The sequence below is a fragment of the Dendrobates tinctorius genome, unplaced genomic scaffold (assembly GCF_039654945.1).
Source record: "Dendrobates tinctorius isolate UK_male_01 unplaced genomic scaffold, ASM3965494v1 ptg000073l, whole genome shotgun sequence".
Lineage (NCBI taxonomy): Eukaryota > Metazoa > Chordata > Amphibia > Anura > Dendrobatidae > Dendrobates > Dendrobates tinctorius.
In genome coordinates, this window is record NW_027361741.1 from 27927767 (window position 1) to 27940591 (window position 12825).

General features: G+C 42.9%; 1 protein-coding gene across 3 annotated transcripts in view; it reads right to left on the reverse strand.

The window, feature by feature from the left end:
• The window catches only part of SLC7A4 (solute carrier family 7 member 4), a 29153-nt gene extending 16567 nt beyond the window's left edge, over window positions 1-12586 (reverse strand). The window contains exons 1-2 of one of the 3 annotated variants that reach the window (XM_073582702.1): window positions 12373-12586; window positions 3256-4305 (exon numbers count right to left, since the gene is read on the reverse strand). In XM_073582702.1, the coding sequence (XP_073438803.1) occupies window positions 3256-4237 (982 nt within the window). In that variant the 5' untranslated portion in view covers window positions 4238-4305; window positions 12373-12586. Of the gene's footprint in view, window positions 1-3255; window positions 4306-12087; window positions 12311-12372 lie in introns of those variants that run through there. The other 2 variants (XM_073582704.1, XM_073582705.1) reach the window with 2 other exon arrangements.
• Between the last annotated feature and the right edge of the window lie 239 nt (window positions 12587-12825).

Consider the following 12825-nt stretch of genomic DNA (forward strand, 5'->3'; position numbering starts at 1 on the left):
CATACACATTGTATGTTATATTGTGAAATACGAATTATCTTCCAATTTCTTCTAACACCAAGGCTCTGTTCACATCTACAGTTGTCAATTTTTTTTCCCTTTTTAAATACTGTGATTTATTTTAAAACAGTTAGGTCCATATATATTTAGACAGAGACAACATTTTTCTAATTTTGGTTCTAGACATTACCACAATGAATTTTAAACAAAACAATTCAGATGCAGTTGAAGTTCAGACTTTCAGCTTTCATTTGAGGGTATCCACATTAAAATTGGATGAAGGGTTTAGGAGTTTCAGCTCCTTAACATGTGCCACCCTGTTTTTAAAGGGACCAAAAGTAATTGGACAGATTAAATAATTGTAAATAAAATGTTCATTTCTAATACTTGGTTGAAAACCCTTTGTTGGCAATGACTGCCTGAAGTCTTGAACATCACCAGACGCTTTGTTTCCTCCTTTTTGATGCTCTGCCAGGCCTTTACTGCAGTGGTTTTCAGTTGCTGTTTGTTTGTGGGCCTTTCTGTCTGAAGTTTAGTCTTTAACAAGTGAAATGCATGCTCAGCTGGGTTGAGATCAGGTGACTGACTTGGCCATTCAAGAATATTCCACTTCTTTGCTTTAATAAACTCCTGGGTTGCTTTGGCTTTATGTTTTGGGTCATTGTCCATCTGTAGTATGAAACGACGACCAATCAGTTTGGCTGCATTTTGCTGGATCTGAGCACACAGTATGGCTCTGAATACCTCAGAATTCATTCGGCTGCTTCTGTCCTGTGTCACATCATCAATAAACACTAGTGACCTAGTGCCACTGGCAGCCATGCATGCCCTAGCCATCACACTGCCTCCGCCGTGTTTTACAGATGATGTGGTATGCTTTGGATCGTGAGCTGTACCATGCCTTCGCCATACTTTTCTCTTTCCATCATTCTGGTAGAGGTTAATCTTGGTTTCATCTGTCCAAAGAATATTCTTCCAGGACTGTGCTGGCTTTTTTAGATTTTTTTTAGCAAAGTCCAGTCTAGCCTTTTGATTCTTGATGTTTATGAGTGGGTTACACCGTGCAGTGAACCCTCTGTATTTACTTTCATGCAGTCTTCTCTTTATGGTAGATTTGGATATTGATACGCCTACCTCTCTTGGAGAGTGTTGTTCACTTGGTTGGCTGTTGTGAAGGGGTTTCTCTTCACCATGGAGATTATTCTGCGATCATCCACCACTGTTGTCTTCCGTGAGCGCCCAGGTCTTTTTGCATTGATGAGTTCACCAGTGCTTTCTTTCTTTCTCAGGATGTACCAAACTGTAGATTTTGCCACTCCTAATGTTGTAGCAATTTCTCGGATGGGTTTTTTCTGTTTTTGCAGCTTAAGGATGGCTTGTTTCACCTGCATGGAGAGCTCCTTTGACCACATGTTTCCTTCACCACAAAACCTTCCAAATGCAAACACCACACCTCAAATCAACTCCAAGCCTTTTATCTGCTTAATTGAGAATGACATAACGAAGGGATTGCCCACACCTGTCCATGAAATAGCCTTGGAGTCAATTGTCCAATTACTTTTGGTCCCTTTAAAAACAGGGTGGCACATGTTAAGGAGCTGAAACTCCTAAACCCTTCATCCAATTTTAATGTGAATACCCTCAAATGAAAGCTGAAAGTCTGAACTTCAACTGTATATGAATTATTCTGCTTAAAATTCATTGTGGTAATGTCTAGAACCAAAATTAGAAAAATGTTGTCTCTGTCCAAATATACATGGACCTAACTATCATTTACAAACGGAGCAAAAATTGTGCACAGTAACCTACAGACACTGTCAGGTTGGCGCCGTTATACTGATTAAAAGGATACCTGGTGATGAAATCCATCTTGTGGTTGTTGTTTAACCTTTATTTGCAGTTTTCAGTTAATGAGATTCTTGTGCTCGGGGGCGGCGATTCGATAGATGCTACTGCGCAGACGCCGCTAACACCTGCTGAATATGAAATTTTTTTCCAAAACATTTTCTGTATCTACAATATGGGGCAGTGACCTGTCATAAGCCATCAGAATGAATACCTAAGCAGAGCACCACATGAAGACCCCACCGACCACCCCGAAGCACAGGCATGTCATTAACTCAAAACTGAAAATAAAGATTAAACAACAACCACAAGATGGATTTCATCAACCCAAGTTACTCAGCACAATCCTGCTGACAGGTTCCCTTTAAAGTAAAAACATTGCTGTAATGGAGCTGTAATACTGATTACATTGATACATTTGGTGAACAAATGCGTTTTGTTGTTCTTTTTGAACTTTTCTGCCAATTACATTTTGGTGCACAGGGGCCTGACTGTACACTGGGTCTTTTCCTTGCTGTCCGATTCCACAGCTCCTCTGCATGAAATCTCCCCAATGACTGGTCATTCATGAACTGGAGGTAGTACAGAGGCTGGGCATCACAGACAGGGAGGTGTGCAGTCCAACTCTCTGCATCAAAATCCAATTAGTAGAAAACTTCAAAGCAGATTTCTTCACCAGGTATCAATTTTATCAGTATTACAGGTCATGTCTTCACTCTACATAACAAAATTGTACAGACAGCTTCTCTTTAAAGTGGTATTCTCAAGTTTGGAAGTTATATCCTACCCATGATGTAGAGGAAAACGTCCTGATCAATGGAGGTCTGACCACTGGGCCCTCCCACTGATCCCAAGAACTGGGTGTGAATGGAGCAGTGATTATGCGTACTGTCCCATTCATTTGAGCTCTGTCCTTGGCTGATATTTGGCCCCCCCATATGAATGACTGGAATGGCAGTGTGCATGATCATCCACTGCGCTGTTCACACAAGGCTCTTCAGAGCGCAGGTTCTCGGGATCAGTGGGGGTTCCAGCAGTCAGACCCCCAGGAATCAGGATGGTAAACCCGATCTCATAGATAGCTGATCACTTCCATACTTGAGAATACAAGTTTTAGAATGAACATAACATATAAATCACACATACATTTCTTTGTGACAGTTTGAGCCAGTATCAGTCTTTCCTTTATTTTGGAAATTGCAAGAGTAATTCCAGGCTTTAAAAGTCATTGGGTGCCATGTTATTACAACCATTGCATGTCTAATAAAACTGCCCCAAGGTGGCACAACAAAGATCTTCTTTAGTAACAGATGATAAAATTTAGATGACGTAAAAGCTAAAGACTATAATGCGGAACATGCAGTTATGTCAGAAAGCAAAGGGACGAAAATTAATACAATTTTCACTCACCGCAAATGGAGCCAGCAGCTACAAGAAATCCTGCCCATGTATAACCTCGCCTGTAAAATGCATCAGAAAGAGCAGAGTCTGGCATCAATGTATTCCAGGGCACCATCAGAGTCAATACAGCAGACACGAGGATATAGGCCGCTGTGGCTACACCTAATGACACGGCTGTTGCTATGGGAATGGCTTTTTGAGGATTCTTTGCTTCTTCACTTGAGGCTGCAATCACATCAAAGCCTACAAAGGCATAAAAACATGTGGCAGTACCAGCCATGATGCCGGAGAAGCCAAAGGGAGCAAAACCACCATGTTCAGCAGACCAGTTTTTGGGGTTTGCAAGGATAAACCCAAATATAAGAATAAAAAGTATTATTATCATGCTGATTGCAGCAAAAATATGGTTCAGCCAAGAGGATACCCTTACCCCAAAAGAAATAAATGCTGTAGCAAACAGTAATATTCCGGCAGCTAAGAGATCGGGGTAGTGAGCCAAAAACTGGACATTCCAAGTACCAATATGACTTTCAGTATAGTTTTTTATCTTGTGATCAAACATAGAGTCCAAATATCCACTCCACGCTCGTGCCACTGCTGCACCGCCAATCATATATTCCAGGATGACATTCCAGCCAATCAGGAAGGCCCATAGTTCACCAACTGAGACATAAGTAAACATGTATGCAGATCCCGTCTTTGGCACCCTTGCGCCAAATTCAGCGTAGCAGAGAGCTGCAAGAAGAGAGGCAATACCGGCGATAAGGAATGAGACGACAACAGCTGGACCTGCAATCTCCTTGGCCACTGTGCCAGTCAGGACATACAGACCAGAACCCACCATTCCTCCAACACCCAAAAGGGTGAGGTCAAGGGTGGAAAGGCATCTTTTAAACGATGTCTCCATCAGGTCATCCTCCAAAGTCTTCACCCTGTTCAGCTTCTGGCAAAATCGAACCACAGCTCCGGAAGAAGGCAGTCTATTCCCCATCTTGTATAGTTGTATTCTTTAACTGGTTGACTAGAAAGGAGTTTCTTTCAAGTCTATTAAAAGTAAATCTAGAAGATCAAATGAAAAAAAAGAAAAGAGAAACTGTTGCAACATTATCTGTCATAAATACACATACAGTACTATGCAAGTTTTGAGCAGATGTGGACTGAAATGCTGCAAAGTAGTAGTGCTTTCAAAAATAGGAGTTAATGTATTTTTGCCAATCGAAAAAATTCAATGAGTGAACCAAAAAGAAATCTTAAAATCAATATTTAGTGACCAACCTTTGCCTTCAATACAGCATCAATTCTTCTAGACACATTTGCACAGTTTTCGAAGGAACTCAGCAGGGAAGTTGTTCCAAACATCTTGGAGAACTAACACCAGATCTCCTGTGGATGTAGGCTTGTTTAAATCCCTCTTTCTCTTCATGTAACCTCAGACAGACTCAAGGAAGTGGATACTTCCAGAACTTCTGGTTCTTCTTTACGCCGGAAATAGGTCTTAATAACTCTGTGTTTTGGGTTGATGTCCTGCTGAAGAATAAATGTGCTGCTAGACACCTCTGTGATGGTTTTTCATGCTGGATAAGTGTCTCCAAGATGTTTGGTACAACCTCCCTGCTGAGTTCCTGCACAAACAGTGAACAAGAGTAGATAGAAAAATTGATGCTGTTTTGACAGCAATGGGTGGACAGTGGACACCCCAAATCTTAAATTTTATTTAAGATTTCTATTTTGTTCATTTACTTTGCATTTTATTACTTGATAAAAAAAAGAAAAAATAACACTTCTATTTGACATATATTTAATATAATTTTATTAAATAGAACATGGTATACACACACATTATATTTTATCTATTACCAGGAACTAACAACTATGTCCACAAGCATCGCTGGACCTACCATAATACGGACCTTAAAATACAGCATCTGATAGAAGTTCCCATGCTATAATGTATCTTTATGAGCTGTCCCATATCAATAGGATGCCAAGTGTAAATGCTGAATATGTGCTTGAGCAAAATAGATTAGACAGAGAGCGAAAATTATGTCTGGGGTGAAAGTATTACCAGCACCTATTGCCTTATCTCTGACAGAAGGGTGCAACCATGTGCCTGGATTCACTTTATATGTGCAGAGAGTGGATTGAAGGTGTGGATCTGATGTGATAAGCAGACACGCGTGTATCATTTTACATACAGCATAAAGTGATCGGCTTACGATACAATAGAGCAGGAGAACAGAGAATTGACCGATGCCAAATACCAGATTTTTTGGTTTTTAAGCTAGTACCTTGTGTTTGTGGAAAACTCCATTTAACAAGCCTATGTGCCAGCTACTTACCATATAGGAAGAGCAGGTCCCAGGAATCCCCTATCTGATCAGGACTGAAAGGAGCACCATGGTATATCTCATCTTTTAGAGAAAGTGGGGTGCACACATGCCACCAAATTCCGGAGCGATAAAGTTATACCGGTAGAAGTCTATGAGGCGAGAGTGTACTAATGAACTCCTACAATTTGATATTGGGTCACATAGTGTTTTTTTGCCGTTGGATTCTTATGCAATCATATCACATGAGTGCGCACCGCTCTGTAATATGAAGCCGCTTGGAGCTTATGTGTTGCTTGATGGGCTCAGTTCACACAGTCCTGAAGACATAACTGCTGAACCCTCGTAAAAAGAATCAGTCACAACGGAGGCACAGGAATCCTGATCCACCATCATTTGGAAACTCCTGTTTGCCAAGAATATTAACTTCCTTTTCTACTAGCATCAAGACTAAAAGACCATAAACACTGGCCAAGAGCCCAGGGCAAACTAGTATTCACAGGGAAGGATTGTTACAACTTGCATGTGATCGATTATTTTCACAAAGAGCTACAAGACTTTCAGAGAATGTCCTTGTATTGGACACCAAAGCAATGAGATGCAGACAAAATGTGACTTTATTTCATAACTAGACCAATGGGCTTGGCCAGAAGTTACACTTTCTAGTTATGGGCCTCCAAAAATAAAGTGAATAGAAGCATTGACTCTAGCAGGACAACACATGGTCCATTCATGTGTACACTGTGTGGAGAGATATTATATATATATATATATATATATATATATATATATATATATATATATATATATATATATATATATATATATATATATATATATACACACACACACAGTGGGTACAGAAAGTATTCAGACCCTTTCAAATTTTTCACTCTGTTTCATTGCAGCCATTTGATAAATTCAAAAAAGTTCATTTTTTTTCTCATTAATGTCCGCTCTGCACCCCATCTTGACTGAAAAAAAAAAAAAAAAAAATGTAGAAATTTTTGCAAATTTATTAACAAAGAAAAACTGAAATATCACTGTCAGAAACACCGCACTGCACTTGCTCACTGAGCCAGTGCGCGTGTCCTGAGAAAAACAAACTGCACTCAAAAGATACCTGTGGAGCGGGGCAGCAGATGCATGCTAAAGACAAACAGGATCTGAAGCACGTGACTGCCAAGGGGCGGAGCCGGCCACAGGTCTCTCAGAGGAAGCAGGAGCAGAGAGAAGAGAGAAGGCTTTCTTCAGGCCAGATAGGACTTGACTGCTGGGAGCATGGCCTAAGCTCTGGAGAGCTAGGAGCTGAAGGAAAACTCCTGTAAGGGTAACTACGGGACAAAGTTACCAAGAGGCATAGACATTGACGCAAACCAAATCAGGCCAGGATCAAAGCACGAGATAGCACGACAGTACCAAAGGATTAGACAGAGCAGATAGTCAGGACGTAGCAAGAGATCAGTAAACCAGAACGGGCAATAGACGGTACAATAGGGACAAACTGTAAAGGAGTAACAATAGCCAATCCAGGAGGTCAGAATCGGAGAAGACAAGAGTACCAAAACATGAGACAGAACAGAGTGAGCGGACAGACAGGTCATACAAGGGAGACAATCAAGCAATGCAGTATACAAGCACGCCAGTGGGTCAGACACACAGTCAGAACAACAGTATAGCTGACAGGGAATCCTTGTCTAGAGTGAGTATAAATACCCCTCCCAGATCCAAAGGGAGGCCAGCAAAAGTTAACCCTGAGAGAGCAGGACATTAACCATATCCTATGCCATGCCAATCACATGGTGATTACTAATCAGACACTTTGCTCAGTATTGAGTAGAAGCACCCATTTGAGCTAGTACAGCCATGAGTCTTCTTGAGAATAATGCAACAAGTTTTTCACACCTGGATTTGGGAATCCTCTGCCATTCTTCCTTGCAGATCCTCTCCAGTTCAGTCAGGTTGGATGGTGAACGTTGGTGGAAAGCCATTTTCAGGTCTCTCCAGAGGTGCTCAATTGGGTTTAGGTCAGGGCTCTGGCTGGGCCAGTCAAGAATGGTCACAGATTTGTTCTGAAGCCACTCCTTTGTTATTTTAGCTGTGTGCTTAGGGTCATTGTCTTGTTGGAAGGTGAACCTTCGGCCAAGTCTGAGGTCCAGAACCTCTTTCAGAGTGCTTTCATCCAGGATATCTCTGTACTTGGCCGCATTCATGTTTCCTTCAATCGCAACCTCTCGTCCTGTGCCTGCAGCTGAAAAACACCCTTATAGCAGGATGCTGCCACTACCATGTTTCACTGTTGGGATTGTATTGGGAAGGTGATGAGCAGTGCCTGGTTTTCTCCACACATACTGCATAGAGCTTCTTGGTGATAATTCTATCTTCATCTCATCAGACCAGAGAATCTTATCTCTCAAAGTCTGGGAATCCTTCATGTGTTTTTTAGCAAACTCTATGTGGGCTTTCATATGTCTTGCACTGAGGCGAGGCTTCCATCAGGTCACTCTGCCATAAAGGTCTAACAAGTGGAGGGCTGCAGTCATAGTTCCACAATGTCAACTTTCTCCCAACTCCCTATTGTATCTGTGGAGCTCAGCCACAGTGATATTGTAGCTCTTCTTTACCTCTCTCACGAAAGCTCTTCTCCCATGATTGCTCAGCTTGGCTGGACGGCCAGGTCTAGGAAGACTTCGGGTGGTCCCAAACATCTTGTATTTAAGGATTATGGAGGCCACTGTGGTCTTAAGAATCTTGAGTACTGCAGATATTCTTTTGTAACCTTGGCCAGATCTGTGCCTTGCTAAAATTCTGTCTCTGAGCTCCTTGGCCAGTTCCTTTGACCTCATGATTCTCATTTGGTCTGATGTGCACTGTGAGCTGTGAGGTCTTATATAGACAGGTGTGTGCCTTTAAAAATCAAGTCCTATCAGTTTAATTAAACACAGCTGGACTCCAATGAAGTAGAACCATGTCAAGGAGGATCACAAGGAAATGGACAGCATGTGACTTAAATATGAGTGTCTGAATACAGTACTTATGACCATGTGATATTTCAGTTTTTCTTTTTTAATAAATTTGCAAAAATTTCAACATTTCTGTTTTGTTCAGAGTGTACATTAATGAGCAAAAACCTGAATACTTTGCAAACTCACTTGGGCCCAGAAATCATCAATATCCATACCGGGCAGCTCCCTTTGCAATTGTTGACCAATGACGCCCCAGCTATTCTCAATGGAAGACCAGTTTGGAGACACTACAGGCCGTGGTAGTACTGCATGGCGCTCCCACACGATACATCAAGAGGTTTTCAGAATTTTGCTTACAAGTTTTCCATAATTTGCACATCATTGACATGTCAATCCTTCCTGTCGTTTCCAACATTTTTCCTTCTTGGTGTTGCAGTTTCAAGGTAGAGGAGTGTAGTATTATTTTATATTTTTAGATATACTATTATATATTTTATTAATAAAAAGTGATTGTGTATAGCGTTGTAGGAGCCTTAATGTAGTGTGCAGTGTACTCACTACTATGGTGTATACAGTTTGATGAACAGAACACTTCTTGGCTTTGTTACTGCATGTCTGCAGCGGTCACTAGAGAAAACCTCACAAAGTGGATGATAAAGGAGGTAAATTAAGACCACAACAGCAAATGAGTCATACAGCGGAGGGAACCATGGGTGCATGTGGATAGTTAGAGGTCATTCATCAAGCTTCTCACTATGGCAAGATTACTGAATTTAAAAATGGCGGATGTGAATGACATCACACGGTAATAGCCAAAGGGGAAGCAGTGGTCTAAGGCTATGTGCACACGTAGTTTTAGGTGCTGCGGCTTTGTCCCCGCGGATTTGGGAAAATCCGCAGATCAAAATATCTGCGGACTAGCCTGCGGTTTTGCCCTGCGGTTTCACACCTCACAATGGTGAAGGTGTGAAACCGCAGCAGAATCTGCACAAAGAGTTGACATGCTGCGGATTGTAACCCACAACAAATCCGCGCGGAAAAATCTGCAGCATGTGCACAGCATTTTTGGTTTTACTATTGCAAAGAATGGTACTGTACAACGCAGCAGAAACTGCTGCGGACCCGCAGGGCCAGAAACACTGCACATACGCAGCAGAATCCGCACCGTGTGCACATAGCCTAAGGCAGACCTGGACAGCTTGTGAACTAGAGTGGGCAAAGGGCTGGAAATCAAACACAACCCATCGCTGTGTATATCTGACCGGCATAGACATGCAGGCCCCAGCCTTAGACGCAGGTCAGATGCACACATGACATTGGAGAACCAAGGAAGAAGGCAAGCGAGAGTACCAGAACAAGACAAAGCTGGAGAAGAGGAAAGAAAAAGAGCAGGATTGTAAAAGATACAGATTGCAGCAGAGCTCTGCTTATTCTATACACAAGGCTGAATAACAACCTTAATAATTGATTAGCTGCTACTATAATAAGCCCTATTGTCACATGTATTAGCAATAACAGCCAGTCACAATACTCAAAGATGTCCGCACCACTTTAGCATTATTAACCTATCCTTAGGATAGGTCATCAAAGTCTAAACGGTCAGTGTCCGACACCTGGCACTCCTGCAAATCAGATGTTCTCAGTGTCTGTGGCCTCCTCCTGGAAATACTCGCTTGCAGAGATGGTGGTCTTCCATTCTGGCACTCTGCTAGTCATTCCCCAGCAGTGCGTTACAGAACAAGTAGAGCTGCCCCTCCATTTTGGAAAGGACATAATAGCGCCCTGTCAGGGACAAACATTCCCTGCTCTGCTGATCGGTGTGGGTCGCAATGGTTGGACCCACACTGATCAGTAAGATATCACCAATACTGTAGATTGGGTTATCCAGTGAAAGCAAATGACCAAATAATAATTAGCAAAATTAAAGTTCAGCCTGTGGTTCGGACCTCCACAACACGCACGGTCTCATGTGGCAGCTCAAAAGTTAAATGCTCACATCTTATCTAAGGCAATCCTCAAAGAATGTGAAGGTGCCTAATCTTGTTGGTCATATAATTGCAACAACTCCTTCCAGCAATAATGTGGCCACATATAGATGACTTAGGTGGATTGATCCTGTCCTGTTGATCCATTTTGAGGCCCCAATTTATATAAAAAAACAAAAAAGAAAAACAAAAAAAAACAAAAACACTCCAGGGATCTGGTCAGGTTACCATTTTAATTCAGTAAATGTATTTTTTTGGGGCCTTTGTGAAGAACTTAGAGCCAGAAGAACCTTCGGTTACAGACTATACAGCCCTGGCGTGGACCTCTCAGAACAGTCTTCCCCTTCTTGACTGCAATGAGCTCGTTAGCAGAAGAGAAGTACAACAGGCCATAGTTAGAAATGTGCTGCATGCCCACAGCTTGTCATGACTGTTAGCAGTAACGTTACGGTCAGTAAAAAAACCATCATGCAAATGCATGCGAAAAATCCATTGGGCATAGCTTTTCATGTAGGTCTCCTTCCTTAGGAACATTCTGATTTCAGCGCATATAATGGCCAAATCTTTACCACTATGGATATTTTCAAGCGTTCCTGTTGTATTGAAAATGGCATCTGATCTGTAGGCCGGACATTATGGAGAAGGAGGAGCTGATCAGATTGATACACATTTTTTTAGGCAAAGTTTCAGTATATCTTGTATTTTACTCCTCCATTTCCCTGAGGTTTATATGCGAGTCCAGTAGGCGGGCCTATTCAGTGAGTGACAGTCTTTCCTGTACATGCAATGACAGTTGTCAATCATCAGTAGGACCGCCCAGTGGACTCTTATCCATACAAACACCAGGGATTTCAGTGAATAGAATACAAGTTAGGCCCCATGTGTTCTATCCGAGGTTTTATTTTTCATGGATGCACCATGTAATCGTTACAGTCTATGCTGCCATTGTGTCCATCCAGAACTTCTTGGAGACGCGTCCTTTTTTCTCCAGTATCACAGATGACAAGGGCCAATACTAGTCTATGGGTCAGTAAAAAACACATACACACAGATGGCATCAGTGTGGCATCCAAATACAACACTGCAAAGGATAGAAGAAGCTTTATAGTTTTATTGATGGCGCGCTGATCCAAGTCACTAAAGACACTGGCGCCATTCACAGATTTGTTCAAACAAAGAACGTGTGACTACATCCTTAGGCCGCGGTCACACGCTCAGTATGTATAATCTAAAACCAGGAGTGGGTGATACATCCACAAGTGGTGACGCGTTTCTATAATACTTTTCCTCTCCTGGTTTGGGCTTATAAATACTGATGGTGTGAACGCGGCCTATATACCGTATAAATCTGCTGAGCTTGTCCGCCGCCCCCAGACCGGACTGTATGTACAATGGCCGATAAGTGATGGAGAACCATCCTAACACATTTAATACGGAAACTACCTTTATACCGCAGCATTGGCTTCTAGCACCGCAGTTCTCCGTACGGTCTTAGGTCACCGTAGGTTCTGGAATTTAGGCAGAAAATCTTAGATTTCTCTTTCTCCCTCTGACCTACCGTACCTGCCTCGATCCACTACGCTTTTCTGGTCCTTCCTTATGTGGACACCTCACACATGGCACAGCATTACTAGGAGGAAGCCCCCAGTATAGGAGTCCAGGGGGCACATTGCAGCTCCATGACAGCTCTGCCCCCACAGCAGATGCTCCAGGATCAGCAGTCATTCATTATTTAGCCCCGCAGACCTGGCACCGGGATGATGGCGGCGGCCGGGTGAGCGCCCTGACATCACATCCCAGCTGGTGCATGTTCGCGCTGCACACACGGCCGCTCCCTCAGCTGCTCACCTGTGCCATCACTGCAGCCCGGAGTCACGGCTCCCCACCGGCCCCGGACAGGAGATCCGGTCACTGCCTCCCAGCTGCTGCTGCTGCCTCTTCAGGGCTTTCCCAGCACCGTGGCGGCGGCTCGGAGCTCAGGGAGGAGCCGTGATGACAGATCCTGGAGCCTTCAAGTGACAGCGATTAGCCGAGCTGCTCTCTCACCAGTGACGACGGGCGGGAGGTTTAACCCTTTCTGTCAGGAGCTGAAGCGCTGACCTCCCCCCAAATATGTCTCAGCCTCATCATTGCACCAAGAGGGTCTCAGGGTTCCCCTTGATGGATCTATGCGAATATATAAGAAAACCGCATGAATAGTTCTCCCCTAGGAGTCTTTGTAAAAACTGCCGGCACACTTGGGGTATTTTCCAGCACCAAAAACCAATGTCTGCGGAACATGTTCTAAGGCTGGAGTCACAC